At 51.0% G+C, this 19,747-nt stretch overlaps 1 protein-coding gene across 17 annotated transcripts in view; it reads left to right on the top strand.

Annotated features, from left to right (window-relative positions):
- Positions 1-19,747, top strand: part of PLEKHA6 (pleckstrin homology domain containing A6) — a 142,904-nt gene that overhangs the window by 6,482 nt on the left and 116,675 nt on the right. For all 17 annotated transcript variants that reach the window (XM_023247806.2, XM_023247811.2, XM_023247803.2 and 14 more), the window contains exons 2-3: positions 93-169; positions 6,069-6,126. In XM_023247806.2, coding sequence (XP_023103574.1) covers positions 93-169; positions 6,069-6,126 — 135 coding nt within the window. The remainder of the gene's footprint in view (positions 1-92; positions 170-6,068; positions 6,127-19,747) is intronic.

The following is a 19,747-nucleotide window of genomic DNA, read 5'->3' as shown; positions in this document are numbered from 1 at the left end:
CAAAGTCGGACGCTTAACCGACTGAGCTACCCAGGCGCCCCCGTATCTGACACTTTCTTATTGGTTTTGTTTTGTTTTGTTTTGTTTTGTAGCGATGAGGAAAAGTCAACCAGCTGGGTGCACCCTGGTACGGAATCACCCATCCAGAGTGGACACTCCTCCAGCCCAGGTAAGGAGCTTGGCTGTCCCCACCTTTGCAATTGAGGAGGAAGCGATGGCTTGAGGCAGCATAACTGCCCTGACTTTGCTTCTCACTTTTTCTTTTCGGCATGGATGGATTCAGCTTAGCATTTGGACCACCTGGGGAGGGTGCAGGAGCATTGATGCTCACCTTGAGGTCTTTCTGAGTTTCCAGTTCTGTAGTTAGCATATGGGACCGATCTTTGAGGACACAGATTTGACCCCTCTGTCATCCCCCTGCCCGGTCAGAAACTCCTCTCCATCTTCAGAGCTCCTGAGCTAGGCGTAATCCCAGCTCCTGGTGCTGTACCATAGAACCGTCTGCCATGATGGAAATGTTCTCTCTCTGAGCTGCCCAGCAGAGCCACCATTAACCACAAATAGCTACTGAGCGATTGCAACGTGATTAGTGTGGCTGAGGAAGTGAACTGTTACGTTTGAATTCATTCAAATTTAAGTAGCCCCACATGGCTAGCAGGAATGCCTTCACACTGGGGTGGGGGTGGGGGGACATGAGAGAAAAGGGCACGGGGCCCACGCTGACTGCTTACTGTAGAGCAGGCTCCAGTGCTAGCCCAGGCCGGTGGGAAGGTGAGGACACGTACAGGCGGAATTTCAGTCTAAATGGGGGAGGCAGAGACACCAAGAATGAGAGGGGCCGGGGTACTTCGAGCGGACAGGCAGTGTTCCTCTTCAGAATGCTGCCACAGAGCCACCCTCGCTGGCCTTCTGGCCCTTCCGCTGACTGCACACCACGTGGTTCTAGGAGTCTGGGTCGCTCACGGGACACAGCCAGCACTGCGGGACACATTGGGTTAAGTAAGGTGTTGGCCTGCCCAGAGCCTACTTTCTTTTAGATTCTGGGCTAGGATCATTGTGTTGTCAAGGGCTGGAAGGGACTTCAGGGACCCTGGAACCCAACGCCTTCTTTCAAGGGTGGGAAGATCGAAGAACAGAGGGGAAGCACCTGGCCGTTCAGCTGCGCAAAGCCGTGCCAGGGTGAAATGCCTAAGTTCTAGAGGCAGAGAGGCCTGGGCTCAAATCTTGACTCTACTTTCTCTCAGGGTGGTCTTGAGCAAGTGGCTTAAATCTTCCGGGACTTGGCTCTTCTTCATTGGCAAAATAGGGATAGGACAGCGAACCTCCAAAGATGATACCAAAGGCTACCCAAGAGAATCACCATCAATGGAGGTGACCGCTATCGCTGTGGTCACTGTTGTTACTTCTGACATGAAGTAAGGCCTCTTACCCCAAGATCGGGCTGTGTCCCTCTCCTGGGTTGCTGTTTTTGCTGCTATCCGTGTTTAAAATTTGATTGCGTGTACCTCGCTATGGCCCTAGGTAGGACTAGAAGACGGATAAAAGCCTGTGAGCCAATTACTTCATTTTGGGCTGCAGCCAACTGGTTGTCCGGGGCTGGGAAGGGGTTAAGATGCCCCTGAAGCTTGCTGGGAGGGCAGCTGCCTCAGCGGGCACTCCGCCTGGACAGGAATATAAGCACTTCTTGGTGTTGCCCGGGCAGAGAGGGCAGTGTGGAGGGAAGTTGCTGGAAAAGGCAGGGGACAAAATCCACGCTGGCCTCTTTCCCAGGCACATCACAGTGGCAGGATTATTTATGATTCTGACCCAATGGGGATCCCTCTACTTGGGGAGACTGCCAACCCACGCCCTTCTGAATGGGAACGTCCTCCCACAGGGACAGAGGGGAACAAGTAGCATTTATGGAGCAGCACAGAGGAAAGAATGTCAGCTTTGGAGGCAGTAGAGACCAGACTCGCATCCCAGACCAGACACTTCCTGTGTGACCCTAAGCCAGTTGATTAACCTCTCTGGGCCTCAGTTTCCTCGTCTATAAAAATGTTCAAGCCAATGCCTATTATATACTGCTTTTGTGCAAATTAAATATGCTAACAGTGGTAAAAAGTGTAGCTGAGAGGAAGGGAGCACTAAGTGGCAGCTGGTGTTGTTATTTCTATGGACCAAGCCCTGGGAGGGGAGCTGGGTTCATTGGCTTCCCTGATACTTTGAAGCAGCAGCATCACCACCAACACTAACCATGGAAATCTAGACCCTTGAGAAATAGAGGTGAATAAAATGAATTATACAGACTGGGCCCGCCACTCTATAGAACCCAGGTTCTGCTCTCCAGCAGCTTGTGCCCTGAGGCAGCTGATAATATGGCGGGAGAGATTCAGACCAAGAGTGAATGGCTATGTTTTGTAAAACCTCATACACAAGGCAGGTGTGTGGCTTGACCAGACAGGTGGCAGTGATCATCTGTCAAGAGAATCCACACATGTTTTACAATAGGTCAGCCACAGGGCTCTTGCACGCCCAAAAGGAATGATCTCCACCAGTGCCCTGCCTGTCTCCACCTTGGACAGTGGTTTCCCTTGAGTTTCTCAGAAGACCCTTCCTCTTCCCTGGGGTGGAGGAATCCTGTTTGTCAGGGAGGCAGGATGCTCTTTTGGGGGGATGGGTAGGATGAAACAGTACCCAATAGAGCGCTCTTAAGAGATAGAGTGCTAATAGAGCCCCACTCTTAGGGGCTGCAGCCACCTGCAGGGAGTGCCTGGGCACCTCTGAGCCATGGTCACCTTCTATATCTCTTCAGGTTTTGCTCACTCTGTAAGCCTGTGATTCTCTGCTCTGAGCATTTCCATGGATATTTTTTTTTCAGAGGTGCTATTAAAAAAATTTTGTTCTAGATTAACCAGACAGAAAATCAACAGAGAAGGATTAATGACCTTAAATGGCCTTAAATGACATATTAGATCAAATGAACTTAATGGTTACAGACATAACGTTCCACCCCAGACCAGAAGATACGTTCTTCTCAAGGGCACATGGAACATTTTCCAAAGTAGATCACATTTTAAGACCCAAAACAAGTATCAGTAAATTTAAGAATGAAATCATATCAAGCGTCTTTTTAAACCACAATGGTATGAAACTAAAAGTCAATTACAAGAACACTGGAAAAATCACAAATATGTGGATGCTATATGCTACCGACCAACCAATGGGTCAACAAAGAAATCAAAGGAGGAATGAAAAAATACCTTGAGACAAATGAAAACAGAAATACGACATACCAAAATCTCTGGGATGCAGCAAAAACAGCTCCACGAGGAATGTTCATAGCAATATGGGTCTACCTCAAGAAACAAGAAAATCTCAAATAACCAAACCAACTTTACACCTATAGGAACTAGAAAAAGAACAAGAAGTGAAGCCCACAGTTAGTAGAAGGAAGGAAATAACAAATCTCTGGGTGGAGATAAATGAAATGGAGACTGGAAAAGACAATAAAAAAGATGAACTAAGAGCTGGCTCTTTGAAAAGATAAAATTGATATGCTTTTAGCTTGACTCACCAAGAAAAGGAGAAAGAGGGCTTAAGTAAATAAAATCAGAAGTGAAGGAGAAGTTACAACTGACACCACAGAAATACAAAGGATCATAAGACACTACTATGAACAATTATATGCTAGTAAATTACCCAACCTAGAAGAAATGGATACATTTCTAGAAACATGCCATATTCTTTCTCAGGCTGAACCATGAAGAAATTGTAAGTGTGAATAGACCAATTACTGGTGAGGAAATGGAATCACTAATCAAAAACCTCCCAAGAAACAAAAGCCCAGGACCAAATGGCTTCGTGGGTAAATTCTACCAAACATTCAAAGAATATTTAATACCTATCTTTCTCGATCTCTTCTAAAAAATTGAAGAGGAAGGAATGCTTCCAAACTCATTTTATGAGGCCAGCATTACCCTCATACCAAAACCAGACCAGGACACCAGGCAAAAAGAAAATTATGGGCCAATATTCTTGATGAACATAATTGCAAAAATTCTCAACAAAATATTAGCAAACCGCCTTCAACAAGACATTAATAGGATCATTTACCATGATTGAATGGTATTTATTTCAGGGATGCCCAGAAATAAACCTACACATATATGGTCAATTAATTTATGACAAATGAGGCAAGAATATGGAATGGAGAAAGGACAGTCTCTTTAAAAATTTTTTTAAAGTTTATTTATTTATTTTGAGAGAGAGAGCAACAGGGGGGGGGGGTGTGCAGAGAGAGAGGGAGAGAGAGAAAATCCCAAGCAGGCTCTGCACTGCCACTGTAGAGCCCGATGCAGGGCTCAAACTCATGAGCCATGAAATCATGACCTGAGCTGAAGTCAAGAGTTGGATGCTTAACTGACTGAGCCACCCAGGTGCCCCAGGACAGTCTCTTTAAATGGTGCTGGGAAAACTGGACAGCTATATGCAAAAGAATGAAACTAGACCACTATTTTACATATACACAAAAATGAACTCAAAATGGATTCAAGATTTGAATGTAGGACTTGAAGCCATAAAACTCCTAGAAGACAATAAATTCCTTGACCCTAGTCTTGGTGATGACTTTTTGGAGCTGACTCTAAAGGCAAGGGCAACAGAAGCAAAAATAAACAAATGGTACCGCATCACACTCAAAAGCTTCTGCACAGCCAAGGGAACCATCCACAGACTGAAAAGGCGACGTACAGAATGGGAGAAAATATTTGCACGTCATGTATCTGATAAGGGGTTAATATCCAAAATACATAAAGAACTCATATCACTCAATAGCAAAAACAAAACCAAACCAAAAAACCCACACAACACACAAAACACATAACCCAAGACAAAAAACATTCTGATCAAAAAGGGGGCAGAGGACCTGAATAGACATCCTTCCAAAGAAGACATATAGATGGCCAATAGACACACAAAAAGATGCTTAACATCACTTATCCTCAGGGAAGGGCAATCAAAACCACAACAAGATATTACAGCACAGCTGTCAGAATGGCTGTTATCAAAAAGACTAGATGCAACAAGCATTGGCGAAGATACAAGAGAAAAGGGAACCCTCATGCACCGTTAGTGGGAATGCAGACTGCTACAGCCACTCTGGAAAACAATATGGCCGATGAATGGGTAAAGACGTGGTATATATCTGATAGAATACTACTCAGCCATAAACAGGAATGAAATCCTGCCACTTGTGACAGCAAGGATGGACCAGGAGAGGGGTGTGCGACGTGACATGAGAAAGACAAATACCGTATGATTTCCCTTTCGTGTGGAATCTAAACAGGAAGACAGAAGGACAGGCTAAATACAGCTCGTTGATAATAGAACCGTGGTTGCTGGAGGGGAGGGGAGCTGGTGGGGGGCTGAACGGGTGGAGGAGGTCAAGAGGTACAAACTTCCAATTAGAAAATAAGGAAGTATATAATGTACAGCACCGTGACTATAGTCAGTAAAAGTTGCCAAGGGTAAATCCTAAAAGTTCTCATCGCAAGAAAAAGTCCTCAGTATCTTGTCCAGAGGCAGCAGAAGCTGGTGGTAATGATACTGGCCTGGGGTTTGGAGGCTTGAGTCCTGTTCTGATCTTGGGTGCTAATCGCCTGTGAGGCCTGGGGCAAGGGATCCGCCCTCGGATCTTGCTTGTGCTTCTGCGACGAAGGGAGAGGGCTGTGGGACCGCCCTGAGCGCCCTTCCGGGGGGAACCACCTGTGCGTTCACCGCTGGGTCCCTGGGGCTGGCGCAGGGCCTGGCCCAGAGTAGCTGCTCAGGAAAAGCGTGTCGAATGAACGAGCAAACCCTGTGAGGCAGCGATCCATTCGGTCGCTTAACTGCCATCCCTCTTCTTCTTTGCTAGAAACGGACCGATGGGGATGACGGACCAAAAAGGGTGAGAGATAGGTGGGTCTGAGCACTTTTGGCTGGTCTGTGAATTTTCCTGGTTCTCCGGGCCCCATCCCTCCTGAGCGCAGACCCGGAGTACGGGGCTGAGAAGAAAGAGAGGGTCATGTTGTGAATTTGCTTCCTCACAGGGTTGCCCAAAGGCTGGGAGATGGATTCGACCCAGGAGGGAGCCGTGTACTTCATCAAGTGAGTAAGATGAGAGTTTCTTTCTGGTGTGGCTGTTGGGCCTGCTGTTTTGGTCACTGATGCCTCCCTGGGTGGGGGGTGGGGGGGTTGTTAAAGGGGCTGCTCTTGCACTGAAGGCCTTACTGGGGTCTGTGAGTGGCCAGGAGGCCTCCAGCCTGGCAGAGAAAGCTAGGTGGTGTGTGTGTGTGTGTGTGTGTGTGTGTTTATGCACGTGCACATGTGGGGTGTGTGTGTTTCTGTTGGCCTGGGAGGGCCAGTGTCAATCATGGGAAGTCTTCCCAGTTTGGATGGGTGGGTGGAGTGCTGGGGGGAGCAGGGATGGCTCAACAAAGTAAAGCAAAGCGGCTGCTTTAGACACCCCCGTGGGACAAAAGTCTCCGAGGAAGGAGACGGAGCGCGAGGAAGCCCATAAGAGACAGGGAGTGGAGCAGGAGGAGGGAAGGTGTGAGTGAGGTGCGCGGACAGGCAGGTTGGGCCGTGGCAAGGCCCACTCGTCTCTCTTGCTCTCCTAGACGGAGCATCTGTGACCCTGGAGGTGGCGGGGTACGTGTGGTGCTGTTTTTCCCTGGGGTTTGGTCACGCTCCGCCGTGGGCCGGGCTAGCTGGTGCTCTCGGCAGCCGGCAGGACACCTGGGGAAGGCGCCCCGGATGTAACCTTGGAAGCAGAAGAGAACTCTTTGGGCTGGGGTGGTCCACGTCTACCCGATTGGTTTCATTTCCCGCCGCCTTGGCCTGGGTCTCTCCATCTCCCAGGCAGGCCGGGTCCTGGCACTGTTCCCACGGGCGAGGCTTGGCATGCTCAGGCCTGCGCCTGGCCTGGCCTCGGAGTCTACAGGGCTGGTAAGAGAGTGGCTGAGCAGACGGTTGGGGCGTGGGCACCGCCAGAGGCATCCCCTGCCCGGCGGGGGGAGGGAGGGCCTCCCTCATCTCCTCCCTCTCCTGTTCCCCTTCCAAATCTTCATTCATCTCTCATGAGCGCCCACCCTCCCTCCAGACCAGCCAGCCTTTACATCAGCTTGGCTGTGAACCATCTTCTTGAAACAAAAACAAAACAAAATGGACAAGTTATCTGCTTCGGAGACTGTTCAGCTAGGACGTGGCTTCTACAGCCTGAGCTTTCCCTGAAATTGAGCCCAAACCCCTGCTTCGGTTAAGAATCCTAACCATCTTCTGGGCTCCTGGGTGGCTCAGTCGGTTCAGCGTCTGACTTCGGCTCAGGTCACGATCTCCCGGTCTGTGAGTTCGAGCCCCGCATCCGGCTCTGTGCTGACAGCCCAGAGCCTGGAGCCTGTTTCAGATTCTGTGTCTCCCTCTCTCTCTGCCCCTCCACCCCCATTCATGTTCTGTCTCTCTCTCTCTGTCAAAAATAAACTTTAAAAAAAATTAATTATAAAAAAAATCCTAACCATCTTCATACTCCTTAGGTGGATCTGGTGCTTGAGACCATCTCCTAAGTACTTCCACCTGTATTACCTCATCTCAACCACCCCTGAACACTTACCACCTGCCATGGCCTGGTCCTGACCCTTTCTTGGCCTGGTCCTGACCCTTTCTGACCTCATCTCCCATAACAGGCCAGCTACGGTGATTTTTATCTTTCTTTTCCTCATGCCCAATTCATGCTTACCTCAGGACCTTTGCATCTGCTGTTCCTTCTGCCTGGGAGGCACTTTCCTCCTGTTTTTGTGCATCTGGCCCCTATGTATCATTTAGCTCGAATGTTATCTTCTTGGAGGGACCGTTCCTCACTACCTGCTCTGCTCTTCCTTAGACCCTCTCTCTCTCTTAAGTAAACTTTATGCCCAACGTGGGACTCAAACTCACAACTCTGAGCTCAAGGGTCTCATGCTGTGTAGACTGAGCCAGCCAGGCACCCTCAGACCCTCTTACTTTTCTTTAGACTACCCGCCACTACTTGGAAGTTTGTCGTTTCTATATTTCTATATTTAGTCATCGGTGGTGTTCCCCATTGCCTCATCAGCCCTGAGAACAGATTCTGGCTATCTCATGCTCCACTGTGTCCTAGAACCTTGCCGGAGTGTGATAGGAATCTGAGATATTTGCTGGAATAAATGAATGGAAATGTTGGGAGGTAAACCACGCAGGCGTCATTGACTCCTCCGGCTACCAGCCCGGAGCATCACGAGCTCCTCACCTTTTCTTCACCAACACCAGTTCCGTCTTTCTCAGAAAGTGCCACCAGAGGGGCCCCTGGGTGGCTCAGTTGCTTAAGTGACCGACTGACTCTTGATTTCGGCTCAGGTCCTGATCTCACGGTCCGAGAGTTCGAGCCCCGTGTGGGGCTCTGCACTGACAGTGTGGAGCCTGCTTGGGATTCTCTCTCTCTGCCCCTCCCCTGCTTGAGCGCTCTCTCTAAAAATAAATAAATAAACTTAAAAAGATAAAAATAAAGAAGCACCACCAGAGGAGATCCCTCCAAGACAGCCTCAAGCCCCACTGCCTGGCAATTCTCCTCCTAAATCTCTTTCACCCCATGGTCACAGCCTGACTTCATGCCCACATGGGCTCTCACCTGGATCATTCTAGCAGGTTCCCGACTGGTGTTCCTGCCTCCAGGCCATACTGCCGCACAAATGCTTCTTTGCTAAGAGCAGCTTTGGTCACATCATTCTGCTTTAAAAACCGTTCATGCTTGGGAGCCTGGGTGGCTCGGTCGGTTAAGCGTCCGACTTTGGCCCAGGTCTTGATCTCATGGTTCGTGAGTTGGAGCCCTGCACTGAGCTGTCTGCTGTCCGCACAGAGCCCATTTCAGATCCCCAGTGCCCGCCTCCCCCTGCCCCTTGTCACTCCAAGAAAAAAAAAAAAGAACAAAACAAAACAAGAAAACCTTTCATGCTTCTGTCAGTTACAAGATAAAATCGAAATTCCTTACTCAGGTACTTCAAAGGGCTTCATAATCTGGTTTCCTGCTTTCCTGCTCTGACTTCACCTCCCATACTCCCCAGTTTGCCAGACCAGATCATTTGTGGTTCCCTCAACACATACCTCTTTTCCATGCCTCCCAGCCTTTGCAAGTGCTAATCTCTCCTTTCACAGGGCTTGTGTCCACCTGTGAATACTTGCCTTTCTTTGAAAACTCGGCCCATGACATCACTCCTTTAGGGAAGCCCACCGGTGTTGTAACTGTTTACATGTGTGTTATTTTCCCTAGATTGGTGGTTCACTAACTTGAGTGTGCGTCGAAATCACCCGGAGGGCTTGTTAAAACAGATTGGCCCTGGCCCTAGAGTTTCTGATTCAGAAGGTCTGAGAATTTGCCATTCTGACAGGTTTCCCAGGTGATGACGATGCTGCTGGTCCGGGGACCACACTTTGAGAACCACAGGGCTAGACTGAAAGCCGGTCAAAGGCAGGGCACACATAGGGTGGCCATAAAGTCTGGAAACACAGACAGTATCATTTCATCATGCGTCGCAATGAACTGGCAACAAGCTGTTAAGCGTTCGCGTCTGTTCCCAGACTGGGTGGTCACCCCATGCGTCAGGAGCAGCAGTGGCCGCTCCGAGAGCTGAGCTTTACTATGCGATCTCATTCAGTCCTCACGATAGCATTGGGAGGGAGGCGCTAACAACCCTAATGGTTTCAGCAAGGAAGGAGGCTATAGAGACTTAAAACTGAGATTTAACGCTGAGCAAAAAAACCCCTTCAGTGTCATGAAGCTTGTGGAAAGCAAAGCTGGGATTCAGCCCCACGTCTGCTTGATTTCACAGGCTGTGCGCCTAGCGTAACGCCACAGAGATGCCACAGCTGTCTCTGGAATCCTTGGTGCCAGGCTCAGACAAGGGAGGTGCTCAGGAAACCCCGACTGCGTGAGTGAGTGAGTGAGTGAGTGAATGAGTGAATGACTCTGGCCCTTTCATTTTCATGGTTCCCTGCATGATCAAATCCCTACCAAGGTTTGGGACCTTTGGTTGGTGGGTGAGTTGGAGACCCTGAGGACTCCAGACATGGGTCCCAAGGCATAATAAAGAAAGTCAGGTATACAGACAACTCGAGAAGCAATTTCTTTTTCCTTCTAGCGTGGACGGGTCAAATTTCAATGAGCAAACATTGACGTTTGCCCAGGACCGGACGAATATGATAATCATGTGTCAGTAAGCCCTTCCCTTCATGGTGTCTGGGAGGTGACTCTCGTGGTGTCCACAACTGATGTCATTGCTCGAGTGTGCCTGCGGTTTTGAGAGTGTCACTTACAGGAAGGGTGGTTCAGAGAGAAGAGCAAAGGCCAAGTGTTAAAATGTGGGTAAAACCCCCAGCCATACCCCCAGTGTGCGTGTATCACGTGAATCCAGAAGAGGGCGCCAAAGCACACGTGATCAGCCCGGCCAAGGCCTTGCGGCGTTTGCTCAGTGGTGACCCACAGATTCACTCCAGAACCATCTCGACCGTCCTCCGCCACAGGTCAACCACTATGGATCTGGTAGACTCCTTTCAAACGCTTAGAGATCTGGGTGTGTTACACCCATTCCTGATTTTCTCTGGCCCTTGACTCCTCCCTCGCTTCCTGCTGAGGCAGCCAGCTGTGGAGCTTGCCAATTCAGTCTCCCAGAGTGCCTCTCTCTTTCCCCAAAGTTGGCAGGGAGGGAGGCACGGCAGTGATGCTTTCTGCAGAGCCCGATAACCTTTGTTCCCAATCTGGGCCCCTTCTGTCCCGCACCCCCTGACACCGGTGCCCCAGGTGCTCATGGGAGTCATCACATAGACCCCAACCCGTGGGGCCCCGGAGGAGGCGGCACCCCGGAAGTTGGGCTTTGTTGTCTCCAGAACCCAGACAGGACAAGGAGAGGAGTCCCAGGGGGAACAAACTTCATACTTAGTGACCTGACTAGCTCTGCCCTCGGGGTTGGGGGAGGGGGGGCACAAAATATCCCAGAACAGTAAAATGAGACAGATGAGAACAGGTACTGAATGCAATGGGGAGGGGGGGTGGCTCAGGGAAGAGAAAGGCCATTTGCAGATGAAAAAACTGAGATTCAGCAGCCAAGGAACTTGTTCCAAGTCACTCAGTTGGTTAAGGGGAGGAACTGGAATTGGAACTCAGTAGGTCCTCAAAGGTAGCTCACCACAGGGGGCTCCCTTTTCTGCTCCCCATTTGGTACTTCCGGCAGAGAGAGAGGCCTGTGTGGACGCGGCTGGGGTGAAGAATGGGGCAACAAGTCCGTCAATTTCATGGCCACCGAGACTGTGATGACCTTCAAAAGGCCAGGAGGACCCGTGTGCTTGTGCTTAGCGACTCATAGTGGCCCAGAGTTCTGGACCTGCCTCCCCTGAGCCTGGGGGCCTGGATTCTAAGGGCGCTTTCTTCAGGATCCTTCCTCCCTCATGCCTCCTCCTCACGCCCTCCCCACCTGAGTGTCACAGGAGTCTTGCTTCTCCACTCCTGGGCTCAGGGAGAGAGTGTAGACTTGGTAAAGGGAGTTTATTTTCTTTGCTCCTCTGCGTGCCCTTGCTGGAACTCTGAGACCCTCCTCGTGCCAGGTGTCCCTCACCCCACTCCTCAAAGGTGCTGCCCCCACAGAAGTCCTCCCTTTGGTTTCTCATGCCCCGGGGGCCTCCCAGATCGCCCGGAGACTTCGGCAGAGCCAGCTCAGACCTCTCGCAGGATCTGTCTGCAGCCTTTGCCCTCTGTCTGCCAGAGAGGAAACCCTCCCAGCAGGCCCTTCTGTCCGTCTCCTGCCTTTTCCAGTTGCCCAAGGATTGTGTGGGGTTGGGGCTGGGGTCCCAATCCCCTTCCTCGCCCTGCCTGTCTCCCTCCCAGATGCTGCAGTCTCTGGCCCCAACCCTGCTTTGCTCCATTGACTGTTCAAGGCCAGAGATGCCCCCCAGAGCCCCTCGTCTTTCTTTGGCTGGAAGCCGGCTCTCCCCCTGCCGGTACTGGGCAGGCTTGCCAAATCCTGGACAGCCAGGGCAGGTGGGTTGGGCTTAATCAGTACTACCTGGCACCAGGCCTGCACCCAGGATTTCTCTGTCTCTTCAGCTGAGTGCCTTTCTCATCGCCGATGAACTCAGCATCTCAGCTGGGCTGGGAGAGAGGTGAGGGGTGACCTAGGGATCCTCCTCCCCACCAGGCTGCAGGCAGGTGCATACTGGTCTAACCTGAGGTTCTCAGCTCTGGCCTGGCCTACTCTGGGGTTGAAAGTAGCTCTCTCTCTCTCTCTCTCTCTCTCTCTCTCTCTCTCTCGGGTGTGATTGCATCCCTGTAACGATCCCCCTCCCCACTCACGTGGCTCTTCCTGGACCCTGGAAGGGAAGTCTGTGCTCCTGCCCCTTCCATAGCAGATTCTTTTTAAAGAGAAAGGCTTCAGTTGGGTAACTGATGCTTGTACTCCGATCACATTAAAAGAGACCCACAGAGAAGGACGAATCATTGTATTTGAGTGAAAAGAAGCTTAATTTTTGAAATCAAGTTGCTGTAATAATACTCAAAAAAGATATAATAGGTGGGTGAGTCCTTGCAGATGCCCTCCATCTAGCTCCTGCTTCTTGAAGTAGTCTTTATTCAGAAGTGACCCCAGGGGCGCCTGGGTGGCTCAGTTGGTTGAGCATCCAGCTCTTGGTTTCGGCACAGGTCGCGATCTCATGGATGTGGGTTGGAGCCCTGCGTCGGGCTCTGTGCTGACAGTGCGGAGCCTGCGTGGGATTCTTTCTCTCCCTTTCTCTCTGGCCCTCCCATGCTAGTGCTCTGTCGCTCAAAATTTAAATAAATGAACTTAAAAAACAAGACAGCAGTGACCACCGTAGCTCATCCGGTTTGGTCTGTAGCTTCCAGGTCTCAGGAGCAGGAGGGACTGAGAGACCCAGGGAGCCTGCTGGACGTCCCAGCAGGCATATGCCATTTTCTTCCCATCTTTCTGGTCCTGGTTGTGAAATTCAGTGTTTCTATTGCACTTACGCACTGTCACAGGGAATCTGTTATTTTTTCTCCGCATCTCCAGAAATGTGAAGAAGAGAAGGAAAGTGAGGCAGAGAAAGAGAGAGAGAGATCGGGAGAGATCTCTCAATGGCATGGGCTTGTCTACAGCAGAAATGGGGCTGCGGTCCTATTGTCTGAAGCCCTCCCTTCTGTCTCTGAGCAAACACGGGTACCCCCTGGCTTGGCGGGCCTCCTTGCCCCAGGTCACTGGAGACCAATTTGGGCTGAAGACCCGGGAGGTCCTGGCGTCTTGTAATGGGGTCCAACCAGTTCCAGACTTTATTTCTTTAAATTCCTTGTTGGGGGTGGGGGGGAAGGGGGTGGGAAGGCACCAGGACCCTTACCAAGCCCTCCTAACACCCAGAGGTGTGCCCATCTCCTGGCTGGACAGCCACCGAGATGAAAGGCAACCACAGGTAGGTCTGGCGAGTGCGCATGATGCCAGACCCCTGGACACCTTCCGGTTCCCTGCACTCTAGTGGGAGAACAGCAAAATGCAGCTCACACGAGGAAGGCGGCCCGGATCGCCTTTGGGGGGCAGACCTTCCTGGTGGTGGAAGGCCAGGAAGGCTGTGCCCAAGGGCTCCGTCCTTTCCTGGGCTCCAGGAAGCATGGATGGTTAGCAGCTTGTCGCCGGTGTTGATGGAGTTAAACCTTTCCAGGGACTATTTACTCCTGATCCTAAGTGACAGCTTGGGGAGGGAGAGTCACGTGGCCCTGAAATCCCCGCGGGAGCCGATGGAGCATGCCCAGCTGCTTCTGCCTGGGAAAGATGCTGGATCCTGCAGTCACAACAGCATCCTCTCCCCGCGCCAGGGACCTGCCCGCCGGAGAGATGACTGATTAGACCGGATCAGATCCAGAGCCCCGCTCTTCAGACGGGGGCCCTGAGGGGCGGGGGAGGAGGACCCCAGCTGGCCGGAGCTGGGGGAGGGGTGCCTTGGGGCCCGGAGAGTTCTAGCTTTTCAACGCGGGGCTCACACCTCTGAAGCCGGTGAGTCTGTTCTGATGCATCATGTAGATGAGGCGGGAGGAGGAAGGCTGTGCTCTGGTCAGGGCTGGCAGCCGCCCGCCCTGTGAGTCTGGGCTGCTGGCACTGTGGTGCCACTGCCTTCCCTGTCCCTCATTCTTGGCAGCCTCACTTGGGGATCATGGATGCTGCGGATGCTAATTATAACCCGCTCGGTGCCCCCACCCCCACCTCCAGGATCCCCAGTCAGGGCTGATGCTGTTTGCATTTCTTTCATTTGAATTGCATCTCTTGGGTGAGGCCAGCTCTGGTGCTGCCAGCTTCCTAGGGTCTAACTGCCCCCCTACCCCCCCCCCCAGCCTGGCTAGAGCAAAGAGGCCAGCCCCACCCTGCCTCTAATCTTGCCAGAAGTGAGTTGAAGGCCAGCAGGAAGGAAAGGTGGAGGGGTGTCCAGGGGTCAGGCTCGGGTCAGCCCCAGGGACTCACCTCCCTCCGTGTGGAGAGGAACCAGGCCATGTGTATTTTAGGGGCCCGAGGTGGGGGCCCAGGGCCACTGAGGCCCTTGGATTCTTAGGGGCATCTGATCTCTGGGATCTCGGGTTTAGTGGAGAGCACCTGAGAAGCTGAGGCCTGGTACGTGAGCCCGAGGGGATGGGTTTGTAACGGTGGGGTCGGGCTGCAGCTAGCAGGGCCTCAGCCGTATTGTGTGAGCTTCTGGGCAAAGGAGCAAGGTGGGGGAGCTGGCAGAGAGGGGTGGTGAGAGATCGGGTGGAGGTTGGGGGGGGGGGATTCGATAGGAAGGCAGAGGGAGAAGAGAGGCGAGAGAGATGCTCTTGGCGACCACAGACAAGCCTGGGGAGGGAAGAGAGGGGGCCGGAGCCTGGGAAGGCTAGGGATGGGAGAACCAGGACAGAGGGAGCCAGCCCTAGGGCTCAGGGGTAGGGAGGGCTGCAGAAAGGGGGAGATGGGGGGAGGGATGGGGTCAGAGTCAGAGCCAGAGAGGGTGGAGGCCTTCTGAGCTTGGCAGGTCTTTCCCTATCCCTAGAGACCCCTCGCCCTCAATCTGGCTGTTTGGGTGGTCTCCTGGACTCCGGCTGGGGTGGGAGCCCTGTGGGCACGTCTCTGCTTGAGCTTGCTGTCCAGATGGCCTTGGGGGCATCGTAGGCACCCACCCTACAAGTCCCCCAGATCCTGGCTTCCAGGCCCCTCTCGGGGAGCAGGGAGCTGGGGAGGATTTCTGTGGCCTCCCCCCTCAGGGAAGCTGCGTTTCAGCTTGGACAGGAGATGAGCAGATCCTGGTGGTGGAGAGGAGGTGGGAGGGAGGTCCCAAAGAGACACTGCTCCTCTCTCTTACACAGCCTGCGTGGGGTCCTGGAAGGGCCGGATGGTGTCCTGAGGCTGGGAGCCATCTCTCGGTGGGGGTGACAGGAGGGGCCGGGCAGCCTGCCTGGCACCATCGCTGGGCTCCCTTATGGAAAACGGGCTCTCTGTGTCCCCTCGCAAGGGCGCAGAGAGCCGGGCTGCAGATATGAATTATTAAAAGTCCTTGGTTTTCCAATCAGTGGCGAGGTGATAAATGTGTTAGCGCTGGTGTGTAATTAATCCTGGCGGGCGGCTGCACAGGCTCGAGACAATGGGGGCTTTTTTTTTTTTTTTTTTTTTTTTCCCGCCTGGTTCAGCTTTTTTCCCATCTTCCCAGGAAGGTGACTGTGCAAGACGCATTACACAGATAATTACTTTTAACGCGTCTGCCTAGATTATTGAGTTGGATTCTTCCTGCTCGGTGTAAATGAAGTAATTACCGAGGAAGTCAGGGAGCTCGGCAGCTAGCTCTGGCTCCCAGGCTGACATCACGGCCTGCCCAGGCCCCGCCCGTGGCCTTGGCCTCAGGCGAGAGAGCTCCTGGGGCCCAGGGCAGTGGACAGGAGAAGATGAGCCCAGAGGGGGCCCAGCCCAGGGTGAGGAAGCTCCGTGCCGGCCGGTCCTGGTCAGCTGCGGTCTCTCTGTCTTCCTCCCTGGCTTGTCGTGGGGTTCCCCGAAGCCACTGGTACCTGGCAGGGACCCCATCCACATGGGTCCCTCAGAGGAGGGTCAGGAGGACGAGGACTGTCACTGGGCGTCAGGGAGAGAGCTTGCTGACCGGCAGGGGCCGGTGGCTGCGGGAACAGGTCCTGCTTGTCAGAGGTTTTGCCCCGTGGGTTGAGCTCGGGGCTGAGGTGGTCTGGAGGCCAGTGCACTAGTGGGACGACTTTGGCAGGCCAGCCCCCGACCAATTAAAAACATATTGAGAGGAAGGAACACTTTGGTTGGGAAACATTTAGAATCAATGTGGAACAGAGACAAAGAGGACTTGAGGCCGGCTGAGCGGGACCCTTCCCTTGACAACTGTTCAGGCCAGGTGGGTTCCTGCTTGGCACCTGCACCTCCAGAAGCCCCCCAGAGACCGTCTGGCCCAGCCTCCCTCCGCGCCCAGACGAGCCCTCTGTACGCTTCCTGGTGGGAGCACCAGCCTCCAGCGACGGGGAGCTCATTACCTCACCAGGCAGCCTGTTCCGTGGTTAGAACATTCTATGTGGAATCAAAATCGGCCCACTTCCAAGGTCTGCCCTTTGGTTCTGATTCTTTGAAGCAGAACAAAGCAAGTCAAGCTCTGTTTCCCGTGGTGATAACGAGGGTTTTCTTCACATGAAAATAGCATATAGTAATGTGTGGATGTAATGCATTTTATGTAACCAGTTTTGTGTTGGACACTTATAAGGCGTTAGCCTTATTTTCCCTTTGCAAATAAAACAAGGTGAACATTTTTGTGCAGAAGGCTTCTTCTGCAGTTTGGATGATTTCCTTAGGATAAATCTCAAGACGCAGAATTAATGCGATGAAGTATATACATTTATTTATTAAAAAAAATTTTTTTAATGTTTATTTATTTTTGACAGAGAGAGAGACAGGGCATGAGCGGGGGAGGGGCAGAGAGAGAGGGAGACACAGAATCCGAAGCAGGCCCCAGGCTCCGGGCTGTCATCACAGAGCCTGACGCGGGGCTCGAACTCACAGACCGCAAGATCATGACCTGAGCCGAAGTCGGACGCTCAACAGACTGAGCCACCCAGGTGCCCCAGTATATACATTTAAAAAATTACTATTCTGAGTAGAAAAGTAATACATAGTCATTAAAAAATATAGAAACACATATAGAGAAAAGATTAAAATTACCCATAATTGTCTCAGAGATTTGGTATATAATTTTACCATTTTGATATCTATATGTTTTTACGAATTCATGCACAGATGCATGACTATATTAGCAAGATGTGCATGTATACGTTAAGATTTTGGACCAAGAAGATATATTTTTATCACTTACATAAGTGACTTCTTAGTGTTGCATTCTATATCTATTCCATTTATTTGTTTAATTGACCCCCTTGTTAAACTAGGGGTTTCCAATTTTTTGCTTTTATATTTAAAAAAATTTTTTTTAATGTTTATTTTTGAGAGAGAGCGAGCGAGCGCGAAAGAGCACCCGTGCGGGAGGGGCAGAGAGGGGGGACAGAGGATCCAAAGCAGGCTCTGTGCTAACAGCAGCAAGCCCAGTGCGGGGCTCGAACTCACGAACTGTGAGATTATGATGTGAGCGGAAGTCAGTCGCTCAAGCGATTGAGCCACCCAGGCGCCCTCAATTGTTTAGCTTTATAAACAATGCTGCAGTGAACATAAAAATATCTTAATCTTTACATATATCAGTGATTTTTTCCCCTTAGGCTACCTTTCTAGGAATGGAATTGCTGTGTTTTTATTTTATTTACTTTTTTAAAGTTTCTATTTTATTTTTTTATTTTTTAATGTTTGTTTATTTATTTATTTATTTATTTTTTAACGTTTATTTATTTTTGAGACAGAGAGAGACAGAGCATGAACGGGGGAGGGGGCAGAGAGAGAGGGAGACACAGAATCGAAAGCAGGCTCCAGGCTCTGAGCCATCAGCCCAGAGCCCGACGCGGGGCTCGAACTCACGGTCCGCGAGATCATGACCTGAGCTGAAGTCGGACGCTTAACCGACTGAGCCACCCAGGCGCCCCAGTGTTTATTTATTTTTGAAGGAGAGAGAGACAGAGTGCGAGTGGGGGAAGGGCAGAGAGAGAGAGAAAGACATAGAACCCAAAGCAGGTTCCAGGCTCTGGGCTGTCAGCACAGAGCCGGATGTGGGGCTTGAAGCCATGAGCCATGAGATCATGACCTGAGCCGAAGTCGGACGCTTAACCGACTGAGCCACACAGCACCCTTAAAGTTTTTATTTTAATCACCCGGTGCTCATCGAGATCTGTGCCCTCCTTAATCCCCATCACCTATTTCACCCATCCCCTGGCCCACCCCCTCTCTGGCAACCACCAGTTTGTTCTTTGTAGCAAAGAGTCTGATTCTTGGTTTTTTTTTCTCTCTCTCTCTTTTTGCCTTTTGCTAGTTTGTTTTGTTTTTTAAATTCCACATATGAGTGAAATCATATGTTATTTGACTTTCTCTGACTTATTTCGCTTAGCGTAATACTCTCTAGCTCCATCCATGTTGTTGCAAATGGCAAGACTTTATTCTTTTCGGTGGCTGAATTGTAATCCATTGTATGTATATCCCACATCTTCTTTATCCATTCATCTGTCGATGGACACTCGGCTTGCTTCCACATCTTGGCTATTGTAAATAATGCTGCTATAAACACAGGGGTGCATGTATCCCCCTGAATTAATGTTTTTTTGTTCTTTGGGTAAATACCCTGTGATGCGATTGCTGGATCCTAGGGTAGTGCTGTTTTTAACTTTTTGGGGAAAACTCCGTACTGTTTTCCAGAGTGGCTGCACCAGTGTGCATTCCCACCAACAGGGAATTGCTGTTTTAAAACATTTTGACGTATTTTGCCAAATTCTTGGCTGGAAATTACTAATTTACATTCCCTGCAGTTGTGTTTGAGAATGCATTTTGTTATGCGAGCGTCAGCATCGAATGCTGAAACATTGTCATTGCTTTAATCCCTTGCTTCTTCATTGTTTTAACCCACTGGTTTGATTAGTGGTGAGATTTAAAGTTTTATTTTTTTTTTAAAATTTTTTTTAAAGGTTAATTTATTTTTGAGACAGAGAGAGACAGAGCATGAACGGGGGAGGGTCAGAGAGAGGGAGACACAGAATCTGAAACAGGCTCCAGGCTCTGAGCTGTCAGCACAGAGCCCGACGCGGGGCTTGAACTCACGGACCGCGAGGTCATGACCTGAGCCGAAGTCGGCCGCTTAACCGACTGAGCCACCCAGGCGCCCCGAGATTTAAAGTTTTAAAAAGAGGTGTTTGCTTTTGTTTTTTATAAAATTTATTTTGAGTGTGTGTGTGCGCATGTGAGTGGGGGAGGGGCAGAGAGAGAGAGAGAGAGAGAGAGAGAGAGAGAGAATCCCTAGCAGGCTCCGTGCCGTCAGCGCTGGGCCTGACGCGGGGCTCAATCCCATGAACCATAACCAGAGCCAAACTCAAGAGTCAGATGCTTAACTGACTGAGCCACCCAGGTGCCCCTAAAAAGAGTTTTGGGTTTTTTTTTTCAATGTTTATTTTCAAGAGAGAGAGAGAGACAGAGTGGGAACAGGGAAGGGGCAGAGAGAGAGAGAGAGGAAGACACAGAATCTGAAGCAGGCTCCGGGCTCTGAGCTGTCAGCACAGAGCCCAATGTGGGGCTCGAAC

This window comes from Felis catus, chromosome F1 (assembly GCF_018350175.1).
Source record: "Felis catus isolate Fca126 chromosome F1, F.catus_Fca126_mat1.0, whole genome shotgun sequence".
NCBI classification, from domain to species: domain Eukaryota; kingdom Metazoa; phylum Chordata; class Mammalia; order Carnivora; family Felidae; genus Felis; species Felis catus.
This window is presented reverse-complemented; position numbering and strand designations above follow the sequence as displayed.